Source organism: Lepidochelys kempii, chromosome 7 (assembly GCF_965140285.1).
Source record: "Lepidochelys kempii isolate rLepKem1 chromosome 7, rLepKem1.hap1, whole genome shotgun sequence".
In the NCBI taxonomy this organism is placed as follows: Eukaryota; Metazoa; Chordata; order Testudines; family Cheloniidae; genus Lepidochelys; species Lepidochelys kempii.
This window is the reverse complement of record NC_136386.1, coordinates 99,064,830-99,088,802: the sequence shown is the minus strand read 5'-3', so window position 1 is coordinate 99,088,802 and position 23,973 is coordinate 99,064,830. Positions and strand designations below refer to the sequence as shown.

Below are 23,973 nucleotides of genomic sequence, written 5' to 3'. Positions count from 1 at the left end.
GTAGGAGGAGAATCAGGAGGGGGAAGAGTCAATCATGGAAGCCTTGGAAGGACAGGATTTCAAGACTAAGAGCATGGTCAGTGGTGTCAAAGCTGGCTGGCAGGTCAAAAAGAATCAGGGTGGAGTACTGGTAGACAGTGCGTTCAGTGAGCTTATAGATTAAATGGAGAAGGGGGTCAGGAGAGAATAGTTGGAGATGGGGTCAACAGTGGTGTTTTCTTCCCTTTTTTGTTTGTGTGATTGTTAAGATGGGAGAGACTAAAGTGTGTTTGTGTTGTGTTGTGAAGGGATGGAACCAGAGGAGAGTGAGAGAGTAAGTAGAAGAATAAGGGTGGGGGGAGTTGAGAGTGGGCAAAACAGATCAAGACAGGAAATAGGATGGAGCACTTGGGCAAGAATAGATGAGAAATCTCTGCATCTCTGAGGGGAGAAAGAGGAGAGAGTTGCAGGAGGGGAAGAGGAGACAACCTGAGCCAAGGGAGAAGGTCACATTATATTTTGTCAATTCTCTTAGAAGAAATTGGTAAAAAAAATCAGCAGAAACAGAGGAGAGAAGAGTTTCAGAAGTGAATCAAAAAGGCAGCTGATATTGAGGACATAATATTTAATTATTTTGGTGAAGTAGAGTTGTTTAGCTAAGAAGATGGCAGAAATGAAGGAAGGATTTTGTAGTAGACGAAGTGAGCCTGGTCACTGAATTATCAGAGACTGAATGTATTTCAGAGTTATACAATCTCTGCAAGTAGCAATTGTATTTTCACCACATTTGAGAAATTCTAACCTTGCTGAAAAGGTTTAAGAATTAGGAAGACAACAGATTTTCTTCTTATTATTATTGGGGCACGCACCATGCCAATGACAAAAACAGTATCAGGGAGAAATATTTTCCTAGATCCATTCTATCCTACCATACTGAAGTTGGACATAAAAATCCAAGCTCTAGGGATAAACTAGTTGAACCACCCATAAAGCCAGCTGGGATCTAGTCATTCTTAGAGCAGTGTCAGAGCAATACATGCATCAACTTTTGGGAAAGAATTACGGTATGAAAATCTTTTGCCTTAGTTAAGTCAGGGAGACCAAAAATTTCCATTTCCCTTTTCTAGGGTACATTTACTCTTGCAATGATCCTTCATTATGAAAGACATTTTTGGTATTTTCAGAAGATCTTTAGGTAAAACAATTAAAACTTAATAATGAAAGAAATAGATGGTTGTTTCTCCTTTTAAGAGTAAAAAGGACCTTAAGAAGTATCATCCAATTTCTAGAGACTTATTTAGAGAAGCTGAACATTCACAGATCGCAATGGGTGTTTGCTCTCCAACAATAGGAGAAAATTGACATTTGATAGTGGCTTTATCTCAGCTAGGAAAGCAATCCAAAGACAAAATTACTTTTCAGATGGATATCTATGCCCAAGATTAGTTTGAGGAGAAAAATATCACTTTAACAACTATAGACATTCATTTGTTTGCTCCATTACACAGCATTAAAACTGGGAAAATAATTTGCACCTTGCATTATTTTGTGATACAATAATTCATAGGAGACACACAACATTTATAATCGTATAATAGCACCAATAAACTCAAGCAAATGATAGCAGTAATCAAAACAATTTATTAGGGCCTCTCGGAGTTTTGCTATTAACATTAATGAAGACAGGATTTCATCTACACAGCCTTCAGAAGCGAGCCTCGAAGCCTGGGTCGATAGACTCAGGTTTGTGGGGCTTGGCACTAGTACTCTAAAAATAGCAGCATAGACAGTGCTGAAGCCCACCCCCCCCCAGGCTTCAGAGCCCAAGCCACAACTCCAAAGCGCTGTCTACACTGCTATTTTTAGAGTGAGCCCCGCTAGCCCAACTCTGTAAACCCTGCTGGGAGCTCGCCTCTGTGGGCTGTGTGGATGCACCCATAGAGTCCCAGCTTGCAAGATGATGAGTGCTCTCAAGAACTATTGAAATCAAAAGGATGTAGTCCAAGCTGACAATTTTTTTTAATTTGTCTAAGCTGTCTAACTTAATTCCTCTATTATAACCCCCAAAAGATGTTTATCTTTGGCTAGATTAATCCAGCCTTATTTACATTGAGTAGGTCCAGAGTGAGTAAGAATGAATGAATCTGGCCCTGTGTGAGGAATTTGAATTTTAGGATTGCATAGGTAATTCCTTTGCTACTGAAACTGCAATAAGCATTATGACAATTTTGAATTGGCCATCGGTTTTGTTTATCACAGAGAAGGAAATATCCCTTCTAAAAAAAATGCTATCCAAAAATGTTTAGATAATTGTTGTTATAAAATCTTGTTTTTACTATCAGCAACATTTGCTAATGAGGTAAGCTGACAGACACATGAAAGGCCATGTAGCAAACTCCTGGCATTAAGAGGTGTTTTTATATGTAATGTGCTTGGTTGTTAAGTTACTGATAGGAAAAATACTTGGTCACATCCCAGCTGTTCTGTGTAAGGCTAAAACATTAAATTTAAACCATTAAGTAATTCTGAAAGCAAGAGAACAGGTGGCAAATGGTTTATATGGCAGATGGCACCTTTTTTAATATTTGTACTCACTGCTCATTTACAATACCAGAGTCCACAACTACCAACTCATATTTTACCTTTTTCACTTGAACGATTAGAAAACTGTAGGAGAAAGTATGAAAATAGACACCATAATTATTTTTAAAAGGATAATTTTTCACTTGCCTTACTTGATCTTCATTCAATAAACATAAAGCCAGTAATTTCTAATGGCAGGACCCCTAATGTCCTCAAATCTGAATTAAATTCCAGAAGTTTATCACAAGTTTCAATTTTTAAATTCATTTAGAGCTCTTGAAGGATGCTGTCTTGACAGCACTCGATAATGAATTCTTCTCTTTAACCATATAGTAGATTAAGCACAGGTGCTATAGTGCAGTTTTCCTTACTATAATTTATTGTATCTCTAGAGGCAAATCAATAACTTGCGTGCTGAGTTTAGCACATGGATCCTGTGATGGGGTGTACTTACCCCGCACTGGAAATGAAGGGGTTAAATCTGTACTCTGGGGAGAGGAAGCCATGCCCCCTCACTCTTGATAAGCATGTTCTAACTGGGGCAGCAGTATAAAAGGGAGTAGCCCAGTTCACCACTGAAGAGAGGACACAAGGTTCATGCTCCCACCAGGGAGCTGATGGAGACCCAGATTGTGGAGGCCAAGCCCTCTGAGACCCAGACAGATACCCAGCTACCTGTGTACACCCAGGAGACCTTGGAACTGTGAAGAGCTCCACAACCAAAGACCCTGGACACCCATGGACCATACTGCTGGAGGACAGGATAGGAAGTAGTCCAAGGGGGTTGCAGGACCAGGAACTTAGTGTGTTTTGGTTGGATCACCACTGACCCAGTGGCTAGTATTGCCCACACTTCTTGTTATTGCTGAAAATGAGTGAATTCTGCCTCAAACAAAGATCGTAAGAGTCAGTCAAACTCACCAGTTACTCTAGATTTCTTTCCACCCTGCCTCACCTGTGAGGCCACACTGTCTCAACTTTGAGCCCCTTTCCAGTTCATTTGCCCTCTAGACCTTTCTTTTTCTTCATTCATCATCATTTGCAGTCTTCTGAACATCTTAAGGCACAAAAAATGTCTACATAAGCTCAGCAACAAAGAGGCCAACCACTGGGTTTTCCTTTGCGCCCTTCCCCCTCCCCCCAAGGGTGTGGTTTCCAAAACATTCACTATTACTCTATTACTTTCAACTAAATCATAAGAATCACTGTTCACTTATGAGAGAAGAATGAAAAGAACCTTTGGCAAGTGAACTACAAGAGGTCTAAAATCAGAATATGACTGCAAAACTTGTTGCTATTCCTCCATCAATATGTTGTATTGCATAGATTCATTTCCCAATTTCAGAGAGAATTATATTAACAAGCTAATACTTTATTGCGCTGATACTTTGTATAGTAATTTTCCATATGTTTTGATGTGTTTAGCTGAGAGTGTGGTTAGGGGTTACTGCAAGATATGTAGCAAGAGACTATTTAGCTTTTCTTGCATTCAAATTGTTGAAATTGCCAGAAACAACTATTAGGTAGATTTTCTGTCTTTGCAGTGGCTCAGGCATTTTCAGAAGCAGACATTCACACCTTGAGCACTGTATTAGCTCCAACAGGTGAAGCTGCTAGTATGGTGGCTATAATCTAGGTATTATTCAATGCCTTACCAAAGAAGTTGGTCATGATTAGTGGAATTCTATTTAATTTCATCATGCATCAGGATATGCTATGTGCCAAGGTAAGTTTAGCAATGCTTGACGATATACTGAAGGTGAATTTCATCATTTCAAGAGTTCTTAATTACCAAAACTTCTGACCACTTTTAGAAGAAGTTGAATCAAATATTTGGGATGGCTGATGTACAACAGCACCAGATGGTTAAGTCAAGACCATATGTTTTGTTGCTTTGTACAGTGTATGGAAGGTATCACATTGTTCTTTGTTCAAAACTAGTGAGCTTGCAGTTGGTAAGTGACTTGATCTTTTTTTTTTTTTTTGCATAATCCACTCAACACTTCAATGTACTATATGTAGAACATCAAGTTTGAAGAACGATGAGTTAAACATAATCAAATCTCATTAAAAGAAAATGGACCTCAAAATTATTTTTCAACAATGGAAAGCTAAGAGTGTTTCACTTCATTAAACATAAACATAAATTCCTTTCATGGACAATACTGTGAAGTGATCTAGTCATATTAAGCTACAATTGGGAAGTTGTTGGAAATATTTTCAAGATGGATTCTTAAGTTACAAAAGCTAGAAAATATACTACAATTCATCAGGTCTCAACATGCAGATACGTATGAAGAAGATCTCTACATTATGGGTCCTGAGTGGTTATATAGCAAGAACCTTAAGACAGAGATAGTTGAGTTACAGGGGAATTATCTGGAAAAACCAAGATGGAGACCTCAGTTCCAAGCTGGAAAAATATCAATTATTATAAGACTATTCCCTTTAATCAATGAACTTCCTGAAGTAAAATGTCAATTTGGATTAATACTTTATTCAATAAAAATGCAGTTTTGATCGATCCAAAACCATTCACAAATTTGACCTGAATAGTTTTGGCCAAAAAAAAAAAAAATGTTTGGGGCTAGTTTCACATGGGAAGTAGGTGCCATTCACCAAATGGCCAGAGGAGGTTGTAGTAGTACCACCTCCCACCTGTCAGGAATCAGGGCCTGCATTACAGCCAGTCTCTGGGTAACCTACTGAGGGCTGCCTGATTGATTTGACAAGTCAGCAGAGCTGCTCTTAAGCAATTCAGGGTAACCAACTGAGCTGCTTTTAAACCCAGCAGCAATTCAGGAGCTGCTCAGAGCATTTGCCCATGGCTGTGATAGCTCTTGTGCCTGGTTGTTCCCAGCCCTACTCCTGCCTTGCCTCATTCCAGTAACCTTGTCCTGACTCTGACTCCGACTGTGAACCTGGGCTCTGACACCTAGCTTCTGAACCTGGGATCCAATTCTTGGCTACTGAAGCCTATGTCCAGCCACTAGGCACAACACCTGCTCTAACCACAAGGCACAATTGCCCATTCCCCAGTTTTTGACCCACCTTATAACTTTTATCTTTATGTTAGGGCACTCACATGGAATGTAGAATATTGCCAGATTATTTTGTTTTTATGAAAAAGGGGGAAAGAAAACTAGCCATAGCTTTACTGATGACCTTCAGTTCCCCACACATCTATCAATAACTTTTATAACCATAAACATCAAGTTAATTGCTTTGTCATCAGAAATTAATTAAGAAATTATATGAGACCAGCATATGAAGTACAGAAAACTATAAAACAAGCCTAGAATTGAAATGCTGTCCTCCAAAAGTCAACAGCAGAAGTCCCACTGACTGTTGGAGAGCTTCCTCTGAACTTTGGGGACATAATGTGATGCTGAGCAACTTTTGTAATTTCTTGGCACACAGTACAAACTATTTGTCATTGCTGCACTGGCTGCATCCGTATCTTGAAAGGATCACGTCAAGAGACGGTCAAAAGGGTGGGTCATTATCAATGTGCATTCAGTCCTTGGTTCGCTAAGAATGTCATTTGTCTTTCTGCTTTTTCTGATGTTGACATTTGTCCACAGAAAATGGACTAAGGCCACCAATTAATATTCTATTGCCTAATGAAAAGCCATTCATTGGTAACAGCTTGTGACTACCACTTGTGGCCTTGGATAGAACTACCTACCAACATGTGAAAGCCTTTGTTATCCATGATCAATGGCTTAAGGTTGAATGGGACTGATTTTCTCTACCTATACCTCTTAAATAAAGGTACTACTTCAGATGTGATAGTCAGAATGAAGATAGTTATTCTTCATCACATTTCTTGTGAAATCCAAGTATTTCTTCTTTTTTGGCTGTATAGAGCTCTCTCATATATACACACACACACACACTCCAAAGACAGTGCTTTCCTACGCAACAGACCAGTCCCTCTCATGTTTTCCTTTCACATCTAAGCCATGATCAGGGCTGTCGGTTTATGAAGTGTGGATAAGAATGGACTTGATTTGAGCAATCAGTTGCTAGATCTCCCCTCTAGGCCACTGAGTTCCAGTCTGTCTTTTGTATCTTTTTCAGAATCTTTTGGAGTCCAGCTGACTCCATGAATCTTTAGGGACTAACCAAAATGTAACTATCACTTTGGCTCTATCACAGGAATAGCATTCAGTCTTAGGCCTGCTTTATGTTTACCCTCACAGACTCTCTAACATCTGAAGAGACCATCATGATCATCTAGTCTAATTACCTGCGCATTGCAGTTCACAGAACCTCATCCACCAACTCCTGTAGACCTATAACCTCTGGCTGAGTTTAAAGACTTCAAGTTACAGAGAATCTACCACTTATACTAGTTTAAACCTGCAAGTGACCATGCCACATGCTGCAGAGGAAGAAAAAAAAACCCTAGTGTCTCTACCAATCTGACCCAGGGGAAAATTCCTTCCCTTCCCAAATATGGCAATCAGTTAAACCCTGAGCATACGGGCAAGACCCACCAGCCAGACACCTGGGAAAGAGTTAACTCTTCAGAGAATTATCTAAAACCTATGGAGATCATTTTGTAATTATATAATCTTGAGACTTGGAACCTGTAAAATAATCTGATTGTTTATATCAAATATATTTTCTCATTTTTAAAGACTGTCACCCAGATTATCTGATTTGAGTGAGGTGCACTCAATACTGGGCCAGGTGATGCGGGGTAACTGTGGCTTTAAAGGTTTCAGTGGTAGCTGTGTTAGTCTGTACCAGCAAAAAAATAAAATAAAAAATAAAATAAAATAAAGAGGAGTCTTTGTGGCATCTTAGAGACTAACAAATTTATTTGGACATAAGCTTTTGTGGGCTAGAACCCACTTCATCAGATGTATGAAGTAAAAAGATACAGGAGCAGGTATAAATACATGAAAGGATGTGGGTTGCTTTACCAAGTGCTAGGTCAGTCTAACGAGAAAAATCAATTAACAGCAGGACACCAAGGGAGGAGAAATAACTTTTGCAGTAGTAAGAGAGTGGCCCATTACAGACAGTTGACAAGAAGGTGAGAGTAACAGTAGGGAGAAATTAGTATTGGGGAAATTAAGTTTAGGTTTTGTAATGACCCAACCACTCCCAATCTATATTCAGGCCTAATCTGATGGTATCTAGTTTTCAAATTAATTCCAGTTCTGCAACTTCATGTTGGAGTCTGTTTTTGAAGGTTTTTTGTTGAAGAATTGCCACTTTGAGGTCTGTTACTGAGTGACCAGAGAGATTGAAGTGTTCTCCTACTGGTTTTTGAATGTTATGATTCCTAATGTCAGATTTGTGTCCATTTATTCTTTTGTGTAGAGACTGTCCGGTTTGGCCAATATACATGGCAGAGGGGCATTCCTGGCACATGAGGGCATATATCACTGTAGGGGCAAGGTTGAGGAAGATTGGTGAGGATCTAAGTGGTGGACTGAGTATGTGACTGGATGTAAGCGGAGGATGCAGGCAGTTTCAATTAACTTTGTCCGACAGACCCTGCCAAAAGATATTGTAGCATAACTCAGCATATTTTTGCCTGTAAAAAAGTCAGTTTATGTAATAAGCTTAAATTATACATGTAAGAATGTAACCAGCTGTTGATCCCATGTAACCCCGAGATAAGCGCGGAGAATATAGCACCGCAGAGGACTCCCCCCGGTGGAGTCCTGCCTGGTCAGCTGTCCCAAATGGCCAGAGTCCCCTGCAGCCCCTCCGCGCGTCCTAGGGGCTCCCCGTGCAGACTGGAGCGTAAGTTCTTCCTTCCTTCAATAAAGCATAGTTTACTATTCTTACGCCTGAGTGTCCTCCTTTCGCTGGTATCTTCCCCCCGAGCCCTTGCAGGCACAATCACATTGGTAGATGTGCAGGTGAACAAGCCCAGGATGGTGTGGCTGATGTGGTTAGGTCCTATGATGGTGTACCTTGAATAGATATGTGGACAGAGTTGGCACCGGGGTTTGTAGCAGGGTTTGGTCCCTGGGTTGGTGTTTTTGTTGTGTGGTGTGTAGTTGCTGGTGAGTATTTGCTTCAGGTTGGGGGGCCGTCTGTAAGCAAGTACTGGTCTGTCTCCCAAGATCTGTGACAGTGAGGGATCATTTTTCAGGATAGGTTGTAAATCTTTGATGATGTGCTGGAGAGGTTTTAGTTGGGGGCTGAAGGTGACGGCTAGTGGCGTTCTGTTATTTTCTTTGTTGGGCCTGTCCTGTAGTAGGTGACTTCTGGGTACTCTTCTGGCTCTGTCAATCTGTTTTTTCACTTCAACAGGTGGGTATTGTAGTTTTAAGAATGCTTGATAGAGATCTTGTAGGTGTTTGTCTCTGTCTGAGGGGTTGGAGCACATACGGTTGTATCTTAGAGCTTGGCTGTAGACGATGGATCGTGTGGTGTGTCCTAGATGGAAGTTGGAGGCATGTAGGTAAGTATAGCTGTCAGTAGGTTTCCGGTATAGGGTGGTGTTTATGTGACCGTCGCTTATTAGCACAATAGTGTCCAGGAAATGGACAGCTTGTGTGGATTGGTCTAGGCTGAGGTTGATGGTGGGATGGAAATTGTTGAAATCATGGTGGAATTCCTCAAGGGCTTCTTTTCCATGGGTCCAGATGCTGAAGATGTCGTCAGTGTAGCACAAATAGAGTAGGGGTGTTAGGGGATGAGAGCTAAGGAAGCGTTGTTCTAAGTCAGCCATAAAAATGTTAGCATACTGTGGGGCCATGCGGGTACCCATAGCAGTCCCACTGACTTGAAGGTATAAATTGTCCCCAAAGCTGAAATAGTTGTGTGTGAGGACAAAGTCACAAAGTTCAGCCACCAGGCTTGCTGTGATGGTATCAGGGATGCTATTCCTGATGGCTTGTAGTCCATCTTTGTGTGGAATGTTGGTGTAGAGGGCTTCTACATCCATAGTGGCCAGGATGGTGTTTTCTGGAAGATCATCAAAGGACTGTAGTTTCCTCAGGAAGTCAGTGGTGTCTCGAAGATAGCTGACAGTGCTGGTAGAGTAGGGCCTGAGGAGAGAGTCTACATAGCCAGATAATCCTGCTGCCAGGGTGCCAATGCGTGAGATGATGGGGCGCCCAGGATTCCCAGGTTTATGGATTTTGGGTAGCAGGTAGAATACCCCTGGTTGGGGCTCTAGGGGTGTGTCAGTGTAGATTTGTTCCTGTGCGTCTTTAAGGAGTTTCTTGAGCAGATGGTGTAGTTTCTTTTGGTAACCCTCACTGGGATCAGAGGGTAATGGATTCTAGAACCAGTCAGGGACCAACCTGGTCCCCACAGTAAACTGTAGCAACTCAAAGACTACTCTCCTTTACACATGGTTTCCCACATCTCCAACTGGTTGTTCTGATAAATGAGGATAGCCAGAGTGGAGACACATCCCAGATCCATACTGTTTCCTCAGGAAATCTGCTGTATTCCAGGGGCCAAGAGGGAGTGTCTAAACTAGCTCTTCATCAGCCATGGATCACCCTTAGACAAGAGAAATTGGTAGAAGACCAGTTTTTAAACTGGCTTTTCAGTTGCCAAGGCAGTTCAGCGCTCCTGGAGTTGGACTGAGAATTTGGCCCAACACATTCTGGTATATAATATAAATTGACATTGTGCCAGACTATAGGTACAGCCTATAAAGCAGGAGCTTTCAATGAGCAATCTCATTTCAACATAATCCCCAACAGAAAACAAAATAGCTGTTTTCATTTTAGTCAACAAAGACAATTTGAGTATGCACTTTCCCCACATAAGAAAGGAATATTTAAAAAAAATTAAAAAAAAAAAGACCCGATAAATATAAAGACAAACCTGAAAGGCTGGCATTGATGTTAAAACAAATGAAAAGTTGAATTTACAAATGTAGAACTATGTACAAAAAAAAGCCGCATTCATAAATAAAACAATGTAAAACTTTAGAACCACCAAAAAAGAAAATCAACCTTCTGCTGGTGGCATCTGACTCAGATGATGAAAATGAACATGTGTTGGTCTACACTGCTTTGGATCATTATTGAGCAGAACCTGTCATCAGCATGGGTGCATGTCCTCTGGAACGATGGCCAAAGCATGAAGAGGCATATGAATCTTTAGCACATCTGGCACATAAATATCTTGCAAAGCCAGCTACAACAGTGCCATGTGAATGCCTGTTCTCACTTTCAGGTGACATTGTAATTAAGAAGTGGGCAGCATTATCTCCCATAAATGTAAACAAACTTGTTTCTCCTAGAGATTGACTGAACAAGAAGTTGGACTGAGTGGACTTGTAGGCGCTAAAGTTTTACATTGTTTTGTTTTTGAGTGCAGTTATGTAACAAAAATACACACTTGCAAGTTGCACTTCCATGATAAAGAGATTGCACTACAGTATTTGTATGAGGTGAATTGAAAAATACTATTTTGTTTTATCATTTTTACAGTGCAAATATTTATAATAAAAATATAAAGTAATCACTGTACACTTGCATTCTGTGTTGTAATTGAAATAGATATATTTGAAAATGTAGAAAGCATCAAAAATATTTTTAAAACTTCAATTTGTATTCTATTGTTTAACAGTGCAATTAATCGCGATTAATTATTTTGAGTTAATTGCATGAGTTAACTGCGATTAATGGACAGCTGTACTTTAAAGCATTCAGAATCATAACAGACACACACACAAATTAGGAATTACACTGCATAACTAGTAACATTTTAAAACTTAGGTCTAGCAGAATTAGCAGATGAGAATCAATGTTCATAATTATGTTAAGTGGGGCTGGGTGTGCCAGGTGCTTTCAGGCTGCAATGGATTTATATTCCTCTTCCTCTTAAGGGATGGAAAGCTTGTGTTGTGCTCCCCAATAATAATAAGTGCTGGTGTGGTTTTGTATCAGAACTGGAATCTTTGCTTTTTTTGGATTAGTCAAGCCTCTTCATTTTACTACTGAATTACAGTGGTTCTTGTTGGCTCACAGCCACTTGTTTCTACCTAAAGTAATTCTTGGTTGCAGTTGCTGGCCTTAAGGAAATGGCAGCAAAGTAGCATTTGTTGAGCTGGTATTTGTACAGATATTGATATAATTCATTTCAGGTCACTGCCAGTTTCTGGAATGCACAAGTTTCCCCCTCAATTCCACCCTCTCCCGCCATGGAAAAGAACTATGCTGGGTTCTAGCCACCCTTACCAACATATTTCATCTCCATCTGAATCATTACCACCATGGTCAGCTTAGTGGAGCTCTTACTCACATACCTGCTCTTTGCTTACCGTGGACATTCACTCTTCTTGACTGGCATGAACCTACCGCTCCAAAGAGAAACTTTTACCTTCAGATCAGTAGAATTTCTGCCTGTCACAATTAAGGCCCCTGCATGCCTAGGAGGGAAACAATTTACTAATCTTTATCTTATCCAGGTAAGTGCCCCCCCCTCCCCAAAAAAACAAATAAAGGATAAACTTTAACCAGACTCCACCTCCAAATAAGTACCCTCTTTAATTTCTGAGGTCCAACCAGCCAAACATATCATCTCCATAGCAACCATCCTGTGCTAGAGCAGGTTTGTCTGTGTCAAACTGTAAACCCAATTTTGAATTAGGGCCTCCATTTTCTATTATGTGCTCAACACATGCCAAAGGCAAAACACTGATTTATTCCAGAAGGAGCCTGGCCCAATAAAGATGCTTGATACCTCTTTGAAGGAGCATCATGGAGGAGACATCACTGAGCAACCTAGACCCATCAACTTTGATTGTATCTCAACTGCTTCCCTCCTCAAAACAGAGCTTTTTCTATACAGGGGCATCAACATGACTGGTGGGTCTCCACCTTCTCAGCCTGAGCACTTGGCAACAAGAGACAAAGGGTGTACTTAAGAAGTGGTGCCATTCACTGCAGGGGAAAGCCAACCACAGCCATGTGTAAGTGGCACATGCAGGAGAAGAAGAAAGGAATGCCTGAAATATAGACATGCCTCAGACTCTCAGAAGGTGTAAAACACCCTCTCCGAGTCTGATATTTTGTTATTTTGCAAAAGTTCTGTAACTCTCAAGTGTAACTCTTAAGAGTACAGACATTGTGGTTAAGAACTTCCTTTGCTAAGCCTGTGTTAATTGCTTTCCTGCCATGTTGTCCCCAAAAGGAGTTAAACTAGAAGCCAGAGTTCCCACAGTGACACAAAACTCTGAAGGAGCACATGTAAGCAAGTAGGAGACTTAGGAGATCTAAAGCACTGGTATCAGGGTCTGGGCCTGCTGGATTGTTCAGTCACAAGTCAGGGCTCAGACAAGAGGTCTGAGCCTGCAAGTGTGTCCTATAGATCCAGACCTAGAAAGGTGACCAGACTCTGCCCAGACTGAGTTGACTTAGAAGCATATGGGACACAGCGGATGGGTCCACTTACAACAGACTGGTGCCATACACAGTATGTCCTCTCTCACCATGTCCTCTTAGTGACATCATTATGGGGGGGAATCAACCCTTTATGGGGGGAACAAAACCTCTCATGTTGCTATTGCTGCCTTTGATTGAATGGGTGTGTCTCTCTCTCTTAAAGGGTCTTATATCTTGCAGTGCCAGGTTCAAGACATTTGGGAAATACAGGGAGGTCACAGGCAGGGGACTTGTATGAACCCTAATGGGTGCTATTTGTAAAAGGCTTCAGCCTTGGCTTAAGACTGCTCCCAATGAAGTCAAGGGGAATTTTACCATTCTACATGACTAAATCTGACTCACTCTTGAGGGTAGAGAATGTTTCTTCTAATTCTAATAACATTTCTGCTGCTCCTGCATTAAATTGAATCATTCCACTGTCCATCCAAGGAGAATATGTGACAATTATGGCAACTGATATCTAGAAATGATATTACAGTGAGGACTAGAAGTGGGGGACTATTACAGTGGAGGACTAGATAGTTGTGTTATCTTTTCCCTGAGTCTTTTTTAATCATTGTTTCCTGGGTCAGGTTTTCAAACTTATATGAGATACCAAAGCTTATATTGTCATCTTCTCATGGAGATTTCTCAAATCAGAATTCTGGTTCAAAAGCCATTTCCACTTATACCCTCTTCCTATGTGGGCATTATCTTGGGAAGAACTATTGTGTTGTCATTTATGATTAGGCTGAAAGCTACGTGAAATCTAAATTAGTCCCTATTTAGGATCTTAAAGAGGAGCAGGCTGCATTTTAAACATCCGTTTTCATTGGAATTTTGAATAACGTAAAAAAAATTTGTTTTTGCTGCTTCTGCATTTCCCTTGTTCTAAATTTATCACTTTAAACCCCTAGAAAACCATATAATGTCTATTAAACTATATTTCTCATTACATATACAATGTTTTCTCTTTTAAATTATTCATATTTATTTTAATTATTATTATAGAGTTCTGACACTAAAAATCCTTTTTATGCTGAGGGATCTGAGGGCTTGGGAGTTTTTTCTCCTTTTTTATTCAAAAGAATTAATTCAATATGGCATGAATTCTGTAGAACATGAATTTTTACAGTGCTTAATTATTTCAATTATGAATTACATTTTAGTAGGCAACACAGCTCAACTACTTAGTTGTATAAACATCAGTATGAAAAACTTGCTTAAAATATAAATGCAATTAATTATAATAAAAAAAATTCACTGGTCAGTTATTGTGACGGGGGGAAAATGATACTAGTTGTCACAGGGTGATCTACTCACCACTGGGTAGTGCCTCCTTCTGGCAATTCTGGGGATTAGCTCCACCTACTTCAGCACCCCCTTTCTCCTCCTGTATCTTTGCAGCTGTCCTCTTGCTCATCAAGTTTCAGTGTCACTGCTTTATGATTCAGTCCTCCGATCAGTTCACATTGTGATTCCCTTTTTGGGGGAGTCTTTCAAAGTCTCTCTCCACAGGCAGTGGCAGGCAGTCCTCATGTCTGCTTCCCTGACTATGTCACTCCCTCTGTGCCTCAGACAGTCTTCCCATTCAGTGCTCCATGCAATGCCACTCTGCAGTGGATGGTAGAGGAACCCAGGCCTGCCCTCTACTCTGGATTCCAGTACAGGGCCCTACAGTGAGCAGTTACTGTCTGTGGCTATACCTTACTGCTCTTGCCCTTGGACTACTTCTTAGCATGCCTCTCATTCTCCAGCTTTCCTAGGCAAACCCTTCTCAGGGGTTCCTAACCCACCCTCTTCCCTTACCTCAGGGAGGAAGCCTGCAGCCTTCCTCCCTGCAGCCTCCCACTCTGTTGATAGCATCCTGACTTTATAGAAGCCCCACCTGTTCCTGCATAGGTGAGCTTCCTTCTAATTAACACCCTCTACACAGCCTAAATCTCCCAGCATTTGCAGCATAATTGACTGATTAGGCCTGCCTGAGCTAATTCAACTCTCTCAGGGCCATTGTGAATAGTATACCCATCATACTAGTGTAATAGCGCTGTCCAGTGTAACTGATTATAGAGATTAGATTTAACAAGATAATGTTAAGGCTGATAGCTTTAAAATGGATATAACATATTCTGCTATTTTTGAACTTTTTATGCAAATTATTTTGACATTGCCTTACATAAACTTTATACAAGGAGAAAATGGAAAGATCATTAATTACCAAGTTACTTTATAAATCATACATGAGACAAGGAAAATACAATTGCCCCCAGGGTACACAAATTATATTCTTTTAAAGATTTATTTTTCTTTGAGAACAATAAGTCATCCTTAATAAATGTCAATGCACTGATGTTTTTAACGGAAAGGCAGACAGTATTGTAAAGTATGTCCTACACAAGGGATTATCGGTATATTAGATTATTTTTCCTTGATGCTTTTCCAGTCATTAACTTCTGTGGAGAAATAGAAATGTAATTTTGTTCTTAACAGCAAAGGGCTACTTTTGACCAACTGACCATTTTTTTTTCCTGCAAGGGAAGGAAGTTTAATTTAAATTCAGTATCTCATCCACTGTGTATTTCAATTGGAGAGATCATGAGCAGTCATTTTACAGGAGTTATGTGCACTAGGTATTTGACTAAAAATATGCAGCATCTGCAGAGGATATAACTGATGTAATGAGAAGCAAATTCAGCTCACTCCATTAATATTTACATGGTAAGTTAGGCTGTCAAACAGGTGTTTGTTGCATTAGCATTTATGGGAATCTTTCTATAATTTTCTATGTAAACACTATAAATTTATTTGCATTTCTGTGAACTCAGTCACAGAATGCCATATACAGTTTGAAAATATACGTGTCCATTATTAAGACAATGGGAACAAGCATAAATAGAACAAAAACCTTAGACTCTGATACAAAGCCCCTGGAAGTCAACAGGAGTCCTTCCATTTGGCTTATACTGAGTAAGGTTGTCTAAGATGGACACCTTCAGCTCCATCTCACTGTTAGCATATTCCATTAAATCCCCTTATACTGTGTTTTACATAACCATATTGATAGTCTTTGCAAAGTGAACAGCATCAAATGTATGGGCTGACTGATTAATGTTTAGGTGAAATCCCAAATCTATTTAGCATGTTCAAGCACATGCTTTCAAGCTTGTCTGTCTTCAAGAAGCAACTATGTACTCCACAGGAGAAAATACCCATAAAAAAGTGGTTTAGTGTGAAAGATTGATAATGGGATTATTGCTCAGACACTCAAAGCTTGATATTTGATATCCTATCAGCCTTTCATTTGTAAGGCAAGCAACAATTGTCCTAGCCTGACATGTTTATCATTGCAAAGCTGAGCCAGTTGTCTAAATGTGATAGCTCCTTGGTTTGATAATATTCTATCATGACTATGGCAACCCATGCAGAGCATGTTAGTGCAACTGTAAATCAAAAGTACATTTCTTATGGTGACGTCTGCTTCTTAGAATACTTCAGTATTTCAATTCAAGAAACCTTTTCTCTAAAAGGAATGATCTGGCACGATGTGATTTTTTTTTTGGTACAGGAAAAGTATGACTCCTCTGTATTTAGATTCTTCTCAAAGAACCTGTTTTTAACTACAGACCTACAGAACATAATATATATATACACACACACACTCTCCATACATACATCTTACAAGGATTTTAATGACCAGTGTGACCCAGGCTTTCACTAGAGATCTAATATGACATTGTTTCTGTGAATTCAGTGGATCTCTGTACCCCGATATACCCCAATGCCCTCTGCCAGTCAGCATCCAGATGTTCTTGAGTCACAGAGTATAACTGATTAACTCACCAAAAACTAACACTTCTTTATTCTTAATCAACTCCCACTGTATGTCTAACAGAGGTCTTCCAATAGTAGGTGATTACAATATTGAGGGCCACCCAACCTGGCACAGATTTACAGTGCTTTCTCACTGAAGTAAATAGAGTGGTATGGAATAAAATTTAATTGAGATTTTGTGCCCATATTTTTGTAGTGCATAAGAATTACATAACTACATGGAATGAGTTCATATTTGAGTTTCAAGCTCACCTCTGAATTTCCTCTCATTTGTGCATTTGAATCAAGCTGAATCAAAGTAATGGCTTTATAAATGCATGGATTGTTTTAAAATGACACCTCAATCTAACACAATAATAAATAATAATTGTTTTTCCCTCAGTACTAAAATACACAAACCCACATATATCACAAGCTGTTAAATTCAATTCCTACTCAACAATCATTTAACAAAAAAGCATTTGTGACAAAAACCACACAACACACAGTCTCTGCATGATTCAGATTGAATAAAAGTGGCTACATGGTATCATAAAGAAAATATCTTACCTGGAAAAGGTGAAGTCAAAACTGGTATTTTGACAGGTGACAAAGTGAGCACATGGCAAGGTTGGATACTTGTAGGTGATGGTCCCTGAGGTGCTTCTGAATCTACGGACACCATGGCAGCCGCTGCTGCTGCAGCAGCAGCTAATGCAATTGTCTGATTACTGCCCACTTGTTTAAGGCTATTCTGGCAACCACCTATGGAAGAGTTAAGTAAAATTTGTTTTATTTTACATTTGAAACAAATATTTGTTGGCAAGTTAAGACACACACTCTATAAATAATAGTGTTTTTCAACATTACAATATAAAAAGGCACTAAATTGTCTTTTTTATTATTGCAATATTAGTAGCTTAATCCTCTACTGGCTGCACATCCAGCCATTCAACTTAATTTAATGGGACATCAAGATGCATCAAAATTCTGTGTTAATACACTGGAGTGGTAGGTGTCATTTTACACAGTATAAAACTTGCTTCACACTCCGACTCGCCCAAGGTCACACATGATGCGTATGGTTGAGCCAGTAATTGAACCCAGATTTCCCAAGTCCCCAGGGAGCGCCTTATCCACCAGACCACCCTTAACTCACAGCTTTTGTGCCATAGACTGCTTTTTGTGTTATAAACATCCCTGTATAGTACATTTTTTAAAACAAAAAAATAATGCTTTCATGCTTTCAAATATAGGTTCTAACATAAAAGGATGGTGATTTGTGCATGATTTGAAAACATGTATATTGTAACTTACCTATAGAGTTATCACAAGCAAGTGAAGAGCTCTGGATGGAGGGGCACAACAGTATCAGCTGCTGGCACTTGCCCCATCTTTGGCCGAGGGGAAAGTGCACTGAACCATGAAGAGACCAAGAATTCTAGTCTCACTGATTGGTGTTAATTCTGTATACTTTACTGTCCTTATAACTGAGCAAGGTCTCATACCCCTATCTTATAAAGGCAGACAAGTGTCATATGCCCATTTTACAAATAAAGTAACCAAGAGGTAGCATGAGGTCACTTCTGGCATGGCTGTGACTAGAACCCAGGTATCTAAAATGGTAAGTCTCATCTACTTTGCTATGCTACTTTTTATGATGAACATGCTAAATCTTTGTACTTGGCTGTGATATCTGTAACTACTAGGTCACATTAACATCAGAACTAGGAATGGAATCCTGCCTGGGCTCTACCTTCCAGTATTTCCTGACTTTTGACTTTGCAATTTGAACCATTTATATTTTTTTTTAATATTACCTATATCTACAGGACTATTCTCCTGTAATTATAGGCATGCAATTGCCATCAGTGATACCAAGTTACATGTACATAGACGCACTGCCACTGGAAACACTCTATCCACAGAGATCCCTCTGATTTAAATGGGAGCTCCATTGGGCCTGAAGGGAAGAATGTACTCAGTACTATGAAACATTTACCTTTAAAGTGTAACAAGCTTAGGGGAAGACCTTTAGAGCTCAATCACATCTTAGTATGTTAAATAAACAAGAAAATGAGTAGTAAAAATCCTAAGAAGGAAACCTAATTTGGCAAACACCAGCTGTTACCCTCTCTACACTGAGCTATGTATTCAAAAATTAAGCAATCATTAGCTTATTATGTCATTTAGCAAATGTTTTCCGTTCACGTGGAAATCCTTTAGGCAATAAGAGCCAACTGGTAATTCTGCAAAAATCACTATTTAATCAGAGCTGTCACTTTAGGCAATTCACAGGTTATAGCATTTCTTTTTCCAAATGAATTTGGAGGCTAAAGGGACCCTTAGGGTCAGATCCTGGTACCTCTTGTGGCCATTCCCGACCTGCGTACTGACATAAATCACCTGAGGAACTGGGAGATGTGGCTATCTGGGGATTCCTCTGGCATGGGAGAACCCAAGGGTGGTGAGAGGCCTGCCTAGAAGATATTAGGATATACCTCTCCTGCCCCCTGTGGAGGGTGTTTGGCCAAGATAAAAGTGGAAAGGTCAGTACCCCCTGTGTTCTGGTGATTTCTGGCAGCTAGAAGAATCCCTTACATCCATGTACAGCTCACACAACTTGGAGCAGTCCAGAGGCTGCTCTGTGTTGTGCATTGTGGCCCCCAAATCAGGGAACATGAAGGTGAACACCACCCTTATGCCCCACTCCACCACTGAACAGGGTACAGAAGGATTAGATCTGAGACTCTGACCCTTGATTCTTACTGGATTCTTACTCCAGTAGATTTCTAAAAAGGTAAAGTATTCCAGCAGCCAAATTTAACACAGACATAAGAGGAGTCATTCCACTGAAGTCAACAGAATCGTGAATGTTTCGAATTTAGCTAAACAGGAGAGTGGGCTGTGTGGGTAAAGAGATTTCCTTCAGTATCGATATTTCCTAAGCTTGCACTCCCCTCTTTATTAGTCTTTGTTTGCAATGCAGATGTAAGCAAAATATTTTGCCAGAAAAATAGACTTTACAACATTAGCAACACATACCAAATATATACAGTAGTCATTTCAAGTAATTTCTATTATTCCTGATGTTATTGTCAGTTCTAAGATATTTTCTATTAAAAAACAAAAACAACAAAAAAACAGCCACATGGAAGCCATATATAAGCACATGTCCTTGTTAGTACAACAAGCACATAGGCCAGAGAAACACTAACAAACACAAATACCAAGTCTTTGATATTCAACCTGCAACAAATGAAAGAAAAATAGATTACATCTATCAGGGCCAAAATGGAAATATTCAAAAATTGCAAGTCAAACCATCTGATGACAATGATTTTGTTGTTGTTTCTAACATTTCTTTCTGGGATCTCATGGGCCTATGGGTTAAGTTAATCAAATCCGCATTAGTAGTCTGCCCTTGGATAGAGAGTCTGTGTTTCCAATTCTAGGGATTTTCTGCTGTCACCAAACACAACAACAGAAAAAATATCCTCTAACTGTTCATGGACTCTGACAAAGTATATAAAGAAAAGACTCTTCTACCAGTTTCCCCAAAGGCTGTTAATAAGCAGGGAGAGTGTTCTCTTCTAGCTCGATTTTTTCATTAAAAAAGGATTCTGCAACATAAAGATACAATTCTCAAAATGGGTGAAGGAAAGAAACAAAACAACAGTATAGGCATTAGAACAGTTGGCAAACTACACCCTGCCAGCACCTTCTTAGCATATGCACAATGTTCCTCAGATGGCACGTGACCAGAATTATCACCAAATTTGGTCTTCTGTTTGGATCATTAGCTTAGAATCATAGAATATCAGGGAACATCAGGAGGTCATCTCGTCCAGCCCCCTGCTCAAAGCAGGACCAATCCCCAATTTTTGCCCCAGATCCCTAAATGCCCCCCCGCAAGGATTGAACTCACAACCCTGGGTTTAGCAAGCCAATGCTCAAACCACTGAGCTATCCATTCCCCAGCCCAGACTAAGTACTAAAGGAGAGTCTGACATAAATGCTGATCCATGCCCCCAGCCTTGCCATGAGCACATGTGGGTGAAATTAGTGAAGTGCTAGAAGTTTTCAGGACTTGAGCCCTTTGTTAACATTTCACCAATCAATTAATAAAGTTTTGGTGATTCTCTCTCTCTCTCTGGACAGTATTAAATCATTCCTGGCAGACAGGACATATCTAAAAATCCTAATACATCGTTCAGATAAAACTTTCTTCTCTGGAATATATCAGATTGTGCCAGATAGCAGATATTTTCAAAAACATTTCTTAGAATGACTGTTATAAGGTCAACACTCAGATACTTGAAAAAGTTGAATAATGATCTACACTGTCATCAATATATGTCTGAGAAACAAAGTTTAAGCTTTTCGGTGAAGTTCACTTCTAAGAAAGTTTTATTTTAAACCTAGAGATGCTTGCTTATCACAGAGAATTTCTATTTAAGTGCAAAAACACATTAATATGTTGCACAGTTCTTCGCCACACCTCTTTACAAGTAGACATCCACCATCCTGCTACAAAATGTTTGCCACAGGTTAAAGGGAAAATATTTGTGGGAGCCTTTTGTTAAAATGACGGCAGCACACTTATGTATGAAACGACTGAAGAACAAGATAGCAGGGGCAGCCATAAAAACAAGAACAAGAAAGGACAAGAGAATCAACCAAAGATTAAGGAAAACAAGGGAGTAGGTAGATAACCCAGGTTCCACAGCAGATGCCATTTGATCCCCAAATATCCATTATATAGGCAACTACATGGTAAAGTGTCTAGACACACAGCAGTCAAAGACTAACTGTTCCTGTTAGACCTGCTTCTTTATTCTCTCACAGGGTTATCTATATAGTTTTGGGATTCAGGAATTGTCCCTGCTTTCCTATTCATGACCTCATGTCCATCTGACAGTTCAGACATCCTGAAGTTCTTATTACAGTTCATGCATGGTGTGTTTAAAGAATGAACCATTATTCCTAAAGACCTACAGGACTAACCAGCCTGAGGAGCCACACTACAGAGCATACCACAGATTCATGACCTAAATGGAGCACAATTATCCCACTTTTTCTCTTCCACAATAGCATACTTCTTCCGTTCACATTGTCTGTATATCATGGACAAAGTCAATGAAACAAGATTCTGTGCTGCTGTTTTGTCTGCCCAATGTCCTCCCAACCTCTTGTTCCTTTTATGACTTCTTTCTCTGCAGCCATAAAGGACGTAACAGAATTTGCTCTCTCATTATTGCTACTATTAACAAACAGTTACAATCATTATATTTCTTCTCTAGGATCAACAAAAAAGGCTGTTTCTTTTCTTTAACAAAAAACAGAAATAAGGATTTTGGATGCCACTGGAATATACAGGTTCAGTCCTGTCTGAAGAGGGCAATTTCAGCTTTTCTTTTAAAAAAAAGTTCTTTGTACTATAGAATCTCAGTGTGCAAATTAACTGATTAAACTCATTTTAAAATGTTCTCCAGTTTTACAGGCTTACAGTCTTTTTTTTTAATTCTGCCTACAATGGACTTTTATAAAGATCTTTCCTATAAGATCTACCGAAAAAAATTAAAACAGCAAAATCAAGTCATTCACAAAGGAAAGTAAATTCTGTGATTGCATCAAGCAGCAGAGGTGCTAAAACAATTTTTATGGTAGGGGTGCTGAGAGCCATCAAACCAAACTGTAAACCCTGTTTATAGTGGAAACCATTTCATGCTGGGGTGCAGCAGTACCCCCAGCACCCCTAATTCCAGCACTTATGTCAAACAGTTAAAAACCATTGGGATACTTCTGTCATCTAGGAGGGGTGGAATAACTTAAATCTAGCAGTATAGTGCTCCTTGCAACTTGCTTTATATCTGTTCATTAGGATGGGTGAAATACATGGGGTTTGCTTTTAATTTTGTTTTAATTTGTGTTGCAGATTCCTGTCCATAATTTTTTTTAAGTGCCTCATGAGGACTGACTTTTGTATTAAAATGGCGTCTTCTTTGCTCTGATGAGAAAATTAGTCAGACTTTAATTTTGCAGTTCTTTCTACTTCACCACATATCTTCAAAAGATGTCAGTCTAATACAGATAGAACTGTGTTTCAATGTGCGTGTGTCTGTATCTACATGCAACCCCTCCATATGTATTGATAATAGCTTTATAACAAAGTGTAAAACAGTTGATAAATCTTACAATTCTAAAACATTTCTAAAATACTTTTTTCTGTAACATATATTGTATACACATTTAATAGTAGAGTGTGGGGGGAAATACTGAGGCCAACACTTGTAAAAAAGTGAAAAACACTTTGAAACTGCTACATTTGTATCTATAAATTATGTTTAAACATAATTTAAAATATTTTTCAAGCCTTATAAATATATTTGTAGCAAATTAAAGTGCTATAAAATGAAATATCACTTAAATCCCTTTAGGATTATAAATGTGTTAACTTTTAATTTATAGTTGTTGACCTTTTTAAATTTAACACATTTGTACACAGGAAGAGATAGACACCCAATTTTTTTTAAAGACAGAGGTTTATTTTTTTAATTCATAAAACCCAATTTGTTGAATGTGTATTTCCTTGTTTGTTTAATAGCCTGAATCAAGGAATTAGTAAACAGAATAAACAAAGGGCCAGATTCCCCTCTCACACCTCTGACAACATGCGTAATGTCATCATGTGGCCATGCATATTGCCATGTAATTCGCCTTGTTTTTGAATTTACTAAGTAATTGTGCTGCAGAATCCAAGCTTTCACTTAACAAGGAATTATGTCTATCACTTACGATTGCTAAGACACCTGTAAAAATGTGAATCTCAAGTGATGCAGTGATGTTTGCCTGTGGTCTATAGAGAGCTTGAAACAGGAGTTCTGAGAGGTCTGAGCTGCCCCATTTTTACCAAATGAAACCTTAGGCCAGACTCTACCCCACAGAAAGGGGCAGCATGTGGCTGTGCTACCCCTGGAGCAGCCCTGGAGGGAATAAGAGGTGACAGGTCCACATCTGTCACAGCATATGATCCTCCCTGTCAAACTGCGTAACTATGCTACCAGATATGTTGAAGGCTCAGAGTCAAGGTTTCACCCACTCCCACCCACCTGGACAAAGTGGTGATGTAGCAGCTCCACAGACCCTGCACCCCGCCACCTCCATTGCTCAGAAAGCGGAGGTAGTGCACCTGTGGGAATAAGTAAGGTGGGGCTTTAAATTCCTTCTACTCCCTTGA

At 39.5% G+C, this 23,973-nt stretch overlaps 1 protein-coding gene across 1 annotated transcript in view; it reads right to left on the bottom strand.

Annotated features, from left to right (window-relative positions):
- TCERG1L (transcription elongation regulator 1 like) overlaps positions 1 to 23,973 on the bottom strand; it is a 327,912-nt gene that overhangs the window by 183,559 nt on the left and 120,380 nt on the right. Inside the window, 1 exon segment of the mRNA XM_073354780.1 lies at positions 17,304 to 17,498. Coding sequence (XP_073210881.1) covers positions 17,304 to 17,498 — 195 coding nt within the window.